The 7,157-nt window shown below is 53.6% G+C and overlaps 2 protein-coding genes across 3 annotated transcripts in view; both read left to right on the top strand.

Annotated features, from left to right (window-relative positions):
- Positions 1-7,157, top strand: part of LOC113457658 (zinc finger protein 420-like) — a 1,205,902-nt gene that overhangs the window by 605,924 nt on the left and 592,821 nt on the right. The window lies entirely within an intron of this gene.
- Positions 54-7,157, top strand: part of Dmkn (dermokine) — a 20,025-nt gene continuing 12,921 nt past the window's right edge. For both annotated transcript variants that reach the window (XM_026786288.1, XM_013351561.2), the window contains exons 1-8: positions 54-2,668; positions 2,918-3,085; positions 3,178-3,234; positions 3,437-3,481; positions 3,626-3,814; positions 4,667-4,711; positions 5,273-5,335; positions 5,507-5,557. In XM_026786288.1, coding sequence (XP_026642089.1) covers positions 2,291-2,668; positions 2,918-3,085; positions 3,178-3,234; positions 3,437-3,481; positions 3,626-3,814; positions 4,667-4,711; positions 5,273-5,335; positions 5,507-5,557 — 996 coding nt within the window. In that variant the 5' untranslated portion in view covers positions 54-2,290. The remainder of the gene's footprint in view (positions 2,669-2,917; positions 3,086-3,177; positions 3,235-3,436; positions 3,482-3,625; positions 3,815-4,666; positions 4,712-5,272; positions 5,336-5,506; positions 5,558-7,157) is intronic.

Raw genomic sequence — 7,157 nt, 5'->3', positions numbered from 1 at the left:
TCCTCCTTTCTTCTTTTCTCTATTCATTATTATTATTATCATCATCATCATCATCATCATCATCATCATCATCATCATCATCATCATCATTATATGGTGTGTATGTATCTTAGTGTATGCATGCCCCACGGTACACATGTGGAAGTCAGAAGACAGCTTTCAGTCCACCATGTGAGGTTGGATGATCAAACTTGGACGGTTCACCTCGGTGGCAAGGGCCTTTACCAACCTGTAAAATACTTCTTATTATATTCTTTGTTGTTTGTTTGTTTGAGATAGGGTCTTGCTGTGCAGCCTGGGCTGGCCTTGAATTCATGGTTCTCCTGCCTCACCTTTCCCAGTGCGGAAGTGTGTGCACCATGCCAGGCTCCCGGGATAGTCTTAGGAAGATAGTAAGCTGGCTAGGACACGGAAGACAAGCACTGATGGAGATGGGCAGAGCAGGTGTGCAGGGCTAGGTGCGTGAAGCCTGGCAGGGGGACCACAGTGAGCATTCTGTCTGGAGTTCCTCCTCTATCCACCCTGTGAGTGGGATCGGTGGGCCCAGGCAGTAGAGGCTCTGTCACTCATCCCGGGGACCCAGACTTCCTCCTGCGTCCCCTCTTCCCACGTCGCTCCAGAGAAAAATCAAGATTAATTCCATCTAGACAAGCAAGGGTTGGTGTGACACACTGGAGTGACAGACAAGGCTTAGGAGCTCAGGCTCTGCCAAAGGCAGGTCTGGGCTTGGCTCTTGGTTCGGCTGCAGGCCGTCTGTGTACTCTGAGCCACAGTGTCTACATCTCTAAATGGAGGTAATAAAAACAACAGTCTTCCTGGGTTAGATGACTCTGACCATACAGAAACCGGCACAGAAATCTGGGTGCATAGAAAGCTTTTGATAAACTGGAACTGTGATTATTACTATTAATTAATATTAGTAGTATTTTAGCTGAGTGTCAGCAATGGCAGAGCAGGGAGGTTGGAGCGGGGGACAGTCAGGAATGGTGTTTATACACAGAGAAGTGTTGAATGGTACAAGCTGGGGTGCGGATGTTGGGGTGGGGAGAGACGTTGAGAAAGGCAGATGGAAACTGGCCGCTCCTAACTAGGTGATGAAGCCAGATGATACAAGACAGTTCCAAGTGGGAGGGCCCAGGGCCCCTGGGAACAGAGGAGCAGTCACACTTGCCAAACGGGGATGAGATGTGGGGAGGATGCTGGGGCTCCCCACTGGAACGGTGACTGAGGGTGAGGGGGTGATCTTGTGTTGACCCTCCTCCCTCACTAGAGCTGCCCTGGTCCCTGGGGAAGGCTGCGGGTAGCAAGCAAGCAGCACAGTGACCATGAACTCTTACAGATCCACATGGCCCTCCATCCAGGTAAACAGGATGGGTGTCTGGGTCAGCTCCCTCCCTTGGTCTTTCCCGCCTACTCTTCCCTTGCGGGTGGCTGACCCGCCCAGCTCCCCTGCTCCACGCCCAGGGCCCCTGAGCTCTCCATGACAGATGCCCAAACCCTTCCTGGCTTGGCCGCTCAGAGGTGTTCCACTCCTTCAATACCAGAGTCCTCAGAACCTCAGACCTTAACAGATGTTCCAGAGTTCCCAATGTCTCCTGGGCTGGGCAAGAACAGTCACCTGCAGGTGGGGAGGCATCCTAGGAGAGAGATGAGAGCAGGGAATGCCTGCTGAACTTAAGAAGGTGCCAAGAAGGGCCCCCTCTTTCCTGTCCTCATGCCCCTGATCTTGCTGGCTTACCTGGGATGGTACCTATCGTTGTTGCTTCCCTGACCTTATATCCCTGGGGTCTCACCTGCTTGTGATTCCTGTTTCCTAAGTACCCCCACCCTGCCACCTCCAGAAGACATCAACACCTATCTCCTCAGATGCTCCTGTCCCCACCCTGTGCCCCAAATTCCTGTGGTTAGGCAACTGGAACACTTTTGCATCTGTCTCATCCTCGTCTTCCCCCTCCCTCCCTGATGTCCGGCTCGCTCTCTGTTTCAACACAGGCTCTCGCTCACAATTAAGCTTCATTACCCTATCGGCGGGTAGGCCCTGAGTCACTGGAGGAGGGACCTTGTGCTGCCCAGCCCTGCTACCTTCTCCCAACCTACAGTATAAGGGGCAGTGGCAAGAAGGACGATTCTGGAAAGCAGGGGAGTCTGGGAAGAGAGAGAAGGGCTGTGGGTCCTGAGGGAGGGAGAGCAGGAAAGCAGAGGAAGAAAGAAAGGCAGGAGGTTCCATAGTACAGAGGAAGAGAGAAGAGAGCAAGAACCACATTGGGCTGCAAAGATCCTCAGGGGAGAGATGAAGCTGAGAGGGTCCCTGGCCTGTTTCCTGCTGACCCTGTGTCTGGGGAGCGGGACAGCCAGCCCACTGCAGAACGGTGGAGAAAGCATAGGAGCAAGAGCTTCTCAAGGAATGGGAGATGCTGTTAGCCAGGGAGTTGGAGAGGCTGTGGGCCAAGGGGCCAAAGAAGCAGCCAGCTCTGGGATCCAGGATGCCCTTGGTCAGGGGCATGGAGGGGAAGGTGGCTATGCACTGAGGGGGGCCAGAGGGGATGCTTTCGACCACAGGCTTGGGGAAGCAGCGCGATCTCTGGGGAACAGTGGCAACGAGGTTGGCAGACAGGCTGGGGATGTCATTCGACGCGGGATGGATGCTGTCCACAACTCCGAGTCTTGGGTGAGTGGTCGGGAAGCTGGGAGTACTGATGGGGCTGAGGGTGGCTGTGGCAGGAACCCTGAGAAGTGGGTCAGAGGGCGACCGGATGGCTCCTTGGTGGCTGCCTGGGACGGTTTCTTTTGCTGTCGTGAGTCTTCTACCATATAAACTCTCTTTCCCCTCCTCTCCCCCCGCCCCATTGTGTTGGTTCCCTCTCTCTCATGAGTGTCAGAGATGGGCACACTAAGGATGTGTGTGTTGTCCTTTCAGGGGACATCTGGAGGCCACGGAATGCTTGGCTCTCAAGGAGGCCATGGTAATCCCGGTGGTCAAGGGACTCCTTGGGCCTCACAAGGCAACTTTGGAACCCACTCTCTGGGTGGCTCTATGGGTCAGGGTGGCGATGGCAGGTCATTCAACTATGAGGCCAGTGCTCAGGTAAAGTCACCACCCAGATCCATCCCTTGATCCTGCCCTCCCCACCCCTCCTTATCCTCTGGTTTCTAAACTGGGTTTCACCCTCCCTGCAGGGAGCCGTGGCTCAACCTGGCTACGGGTCAGTGAGAGGCAGCAACCAGAACTCAGGGGTAAGATAAAGGGAGCATGGGACAGAACAGGGGAGGGACAAAGAGGAAAGGAAGAGAGGGAGGGAAGGGATAGAGGTCACAGGCCAGGGGAGATGGAGGAAAGTGGAAGGGGGTGAGGAAGTCAGGACACAGGTGGCAAAGAGGCCTGGCCTGTGGAGGTAGCTTTGACACCCTGCCTTTGGGTATCCCCTTCCATTCACAGTGTACCAACCCCCCACCATCTGACTCCCGTGAAAGCAACTATGGGGTAAGAGGAGCCTGTGGTTCAGGACTGGGGAGGCTGGGATGCACTGCTTCCTAGGTGGGCTGAGGTCGGGCAAGGCCAAGGAAGGGGTCAAGGACAAGCACAGGGGCCCTGTTCTTACCTGTTGCTCTGTTCTTCTGCCCACAGGGAAGCAGCAGTGGTGGTGGCAATGGTGGCCATGGTAGCAGCAGTGGCAATAGTCAAGGTGGCAGCAATGGCAATAGTCATGGCAACGGTGGCCACGGCAACGGTGGCCATGGCAACGGTGGCCATGGCAATGGTGGCCACGGCAATGGTGGCCAAGGCAACAGTGGCAACAGTGGTTCTGGGTCCCGGGTAAGTTGCTTCCTTGGGTTGAGGTGACCGTCCTGATGGTGAGGAACCAGGCTCTGGGGTTTCCCTTAAATATGTCAACAGCCCTAGAGTGGATGGTGTCAGTGACAGTGGTCACCCTGGGACTCCTTCAGCCCTGGTTCCCCACCCGCCCAGCCCTAATAACAGGGTTCCTTAAGAAGGGGCACTGACTTCCTACATCACTTACTCCTTTCCTGTGCCTGCTGCCATGGTGGGAGAGTTCTGGTTCAGGTCTAACCTTTGCTCCTTGCTGAGTAGAGCTGAGGGTGAGGGGCCGGAGGAGACAGGTGGGCATAGGATAATAGTGTTCTCTCCAGCACCTAGAAGGCGAAGGCAGGAGGATTGCTGTGAGTTTGAGGCCAACCAGGGCTGCATCTCAAACAAAGTAGACAAGTCTGCCCCCACTTGTTTGGGATGCTTCAGGAAGAATGGGGTGGGGAGAGATGGGTTGTACCCATAGAGACTTAAGGACAGCTGTGGTGTAGACAGCACCTGTCAGGCCCCCACGTGATGGTGGGAGAACCAGAGGGGCACTTTAGAGATGAGCTCCAAGACAGGATGTCCAAACTTGGGCCACACAGGGATGTCACACCTTAGGGGTCTGAGAAAGGAGGTGCTCAGTGGATACACAGTGCTCACCTAGCATGTCCAAAGTCCTGGGTCCCATCCCCAATCCCACATGAGCCAAGTGTGGTGACACACTCCTCTCATCCTAGCTCCCTGGGGGTGGCTGCTGGGCTATCCTGGGCTACATGGACAAATGAATAAATAAAGCCGCTGTTGATGCCACCGGTGGCTTTGCATGCAGTCTGAGAACCCTCTCTCTCCATTCAGGACATAGAAACGTCTAATTTTGATGAAGGCTATTCAGTCTCCAGGGTAAGGACTCTAGGATCTCCCTTTTTGTTCTAAGAAGGGGTGCATAAAGAAGGGTTGGGTTAGAGCAGGCTCTAGCCTGTCCCTTAGTGGCAGTTCTTTAAAACAATTTTTATGAGGTGTGTATGTGTATGTAGGTACGTGTTCGTGTGTGCAGGTGCCCATGGAGGCCAGACTGATGGGTCTCTGAAGCTGCAGTTCCAGGCCATTGTGAGCTGCCCAACATGGGCCTGGGGAACCGAACTCGGGTTCTCTGGAAGAATATGTGCTCCTAACCTCTGAGTCATCTCTTCAGCCTCCCCTCCAATGGCAGCTTCTTAGAGTTGTGTGCATGTGTGAGCGTGTGCGTTTGCGTGTGTGTGTGTTGGAGAGCTAACAGCTCAGCCCCCGAAGGGCACTGTGTATTTCTAAACCCTGGGCCATACTTGGCCTTCTTCTTGTACTAAAGTCCGGCCTCTAGCAACCAGTTGGCCATAGGTGAGGAAAGAATGGAGACTGGAGAGATGGCTGGGGACTCCTGGGTCCCTTGGCGCACATGACAACATGAGGATTCTTTCCTTGCAGGGAACTGGCTCGTCCTCGTCCTCGGGCAGCAGAGGTGGAAGTGGTGGTGGGAACAGACCCGAGGTGAGTGGCCAGGGAGTACATGTGGACCCAGATGCTGGAAGAGGAGTCGGGGTGGGGCTCGGCTGAAAGTGGGGGCATTGCTGCCTCCCGAGGGGAGCTGATTGCTATGCTGACATGAGGGCTGAGATTGTAGGTCACTGGGAGATTGAGAAAAAAATCTTTCCTCCACAGTGTGACAACCCAGGGGATGATGCACGCACGGCTGGAGGATCTGGGAATCAGGTGAGAGACAAACCTTTTGTTATTGTGACTGTGCTGTGGCCTCAGGAGCACGCTCTGCTGAGCCATCATTACTGATGCTCACCTCCATCCAATCCCTGCAGGGAACCCAAGCATAGACCCCTAAAAACTTAAGTCTCCTAAGTCACAGTGGACAACTGGACAGCATTCCTCGTGTGTGTGCGTGCATGCATGTGTGAGCTGCCAGGGACTGAACCATGGGCCTTATTCTTGCTAGGCATCCGCTTTACCACTGAGCCACAGCCCTTCACTGGGGCATTCTGGGCAGGTGCTCTAACTACTGAGCATCCATGCCCTCCCCAGCCCCTCAGTGCTGGATTCTAGGCAAATATACCACCATGGAACTGGTCTTCATTTTCTGTCCTTTCTTCCTTCTTTCCTTCCTTCCTTCCTTCCTTCCTTCCTTCCTTCCTTCCTTCCTTCCTTCCTTTTTTTTCTTTTTTTAGACAAGACCTCCCTAACAGGGTCGGTTCAACTGGCCTGAAACACAGAACAATCCTTTTGCCTTAGCTTTGTAAATGCTGAGATTGCAGGCATAAACCGCGAAGCCCAGCTTCTTTTAGCTTCTATCTTGAGACTGGGGCTCACTAAGTTTCTCAGGCTGGCCTTGAACTCCCTAAACAGCTAGCCCAAACAGGCCTTAAACACGGACGGCAAACCCTGTGCCTTGTGCTTGGCTTTACATCCAGACGAGGCTACGAGGAATTCCTGCGTAAACTGGTCTGATTTCATTTATTTTTGAGAAAGGGCCTCTCTCACTCGAGCCCAGGCTAACTTCAGACTTTTGATCCTCCTGCCTCGGTCTCTTGAGTGCCAGAGTCACAGGTGTGACAGACATTTCAAACATCCCATCCCTGGCCGGTGGCCAGAATCCAGTGAACTCTAGTAGCGCACATACACACCTTCCTTAGCTATTCTGGAAATCTGGGCACTAGGGTCAGTACCCGCAGTGATGCAGGCTGAGCAAGTGTGAACACTCCTGTCCACACCTAGAGGTCTTGTGCAAAGTGCAGGTTGAGCCAGCAGATCTGGTGTGGGGCTGGGACTCTGAGTTTCTCATCCGCTCCCTGGAGATATTGAGGTTTCTGGGCTGGGCCCTGGTGGCAGCGGAGGTCACTGGGCAAGGGGTAGGATGAGATGGGGAGAAGATGGAGAGGCTAGAAAGACTGAGCAGAGGCAGCTCTCCGAAGAACCTGTATATCAGGGTGCTAACTTTTATGGGCTCCCAGGTTTTAAGAGCATCTTTTTCAGCTTGTTAACTCTTGTTGCTTTATTATTGATTTATTTAGAGACAGGGTTTTTCCATGCAACTGTCCGGACTGTCCTTGAACTCACTCTCTAGACCAGGCTGCCTTTGAACTCACCGATAACCACCTTTCTCTGCTTTCCAAATGCTGGGATTAAAGGCATGTGCCACCACCGCCCAGTTGATTTATTTTTTAAATCACTTTTAAGAACATAGGGAGTCAGCTTTAGTACCAGCACGTGGGAGGCAGAGGCAGGCAGATCACTGTGAGATCCAGGAAAACCAGGGCTAGAGTGAAACCCTGTCCTGAAAAACAAAACAAACAGAAAAGAGCAA

The sequence above is a fragment of the Microtus ochrogaster genome, linkage group LG4 (assembly GCF_000317375.1).
Source record: "Microtus ochrogaster isolate Prairie Vole_2 linkage group LG4, MicOch1.0, whole genome shotgun sequence".
In the NCBI taxonomy this organism is placed as follows: domain Eukaryota; kingdom Metazoa; phylum Chordata; class Mammalia; order Rodentia; family Cricetidae; genus Microtus; species Microtus ochrogaster.
The sequence above is the reverse complement of the archived record's forward strand: the minus strand, read 5'-3'. Positions and strand labels throughout refer to the sequence as shown.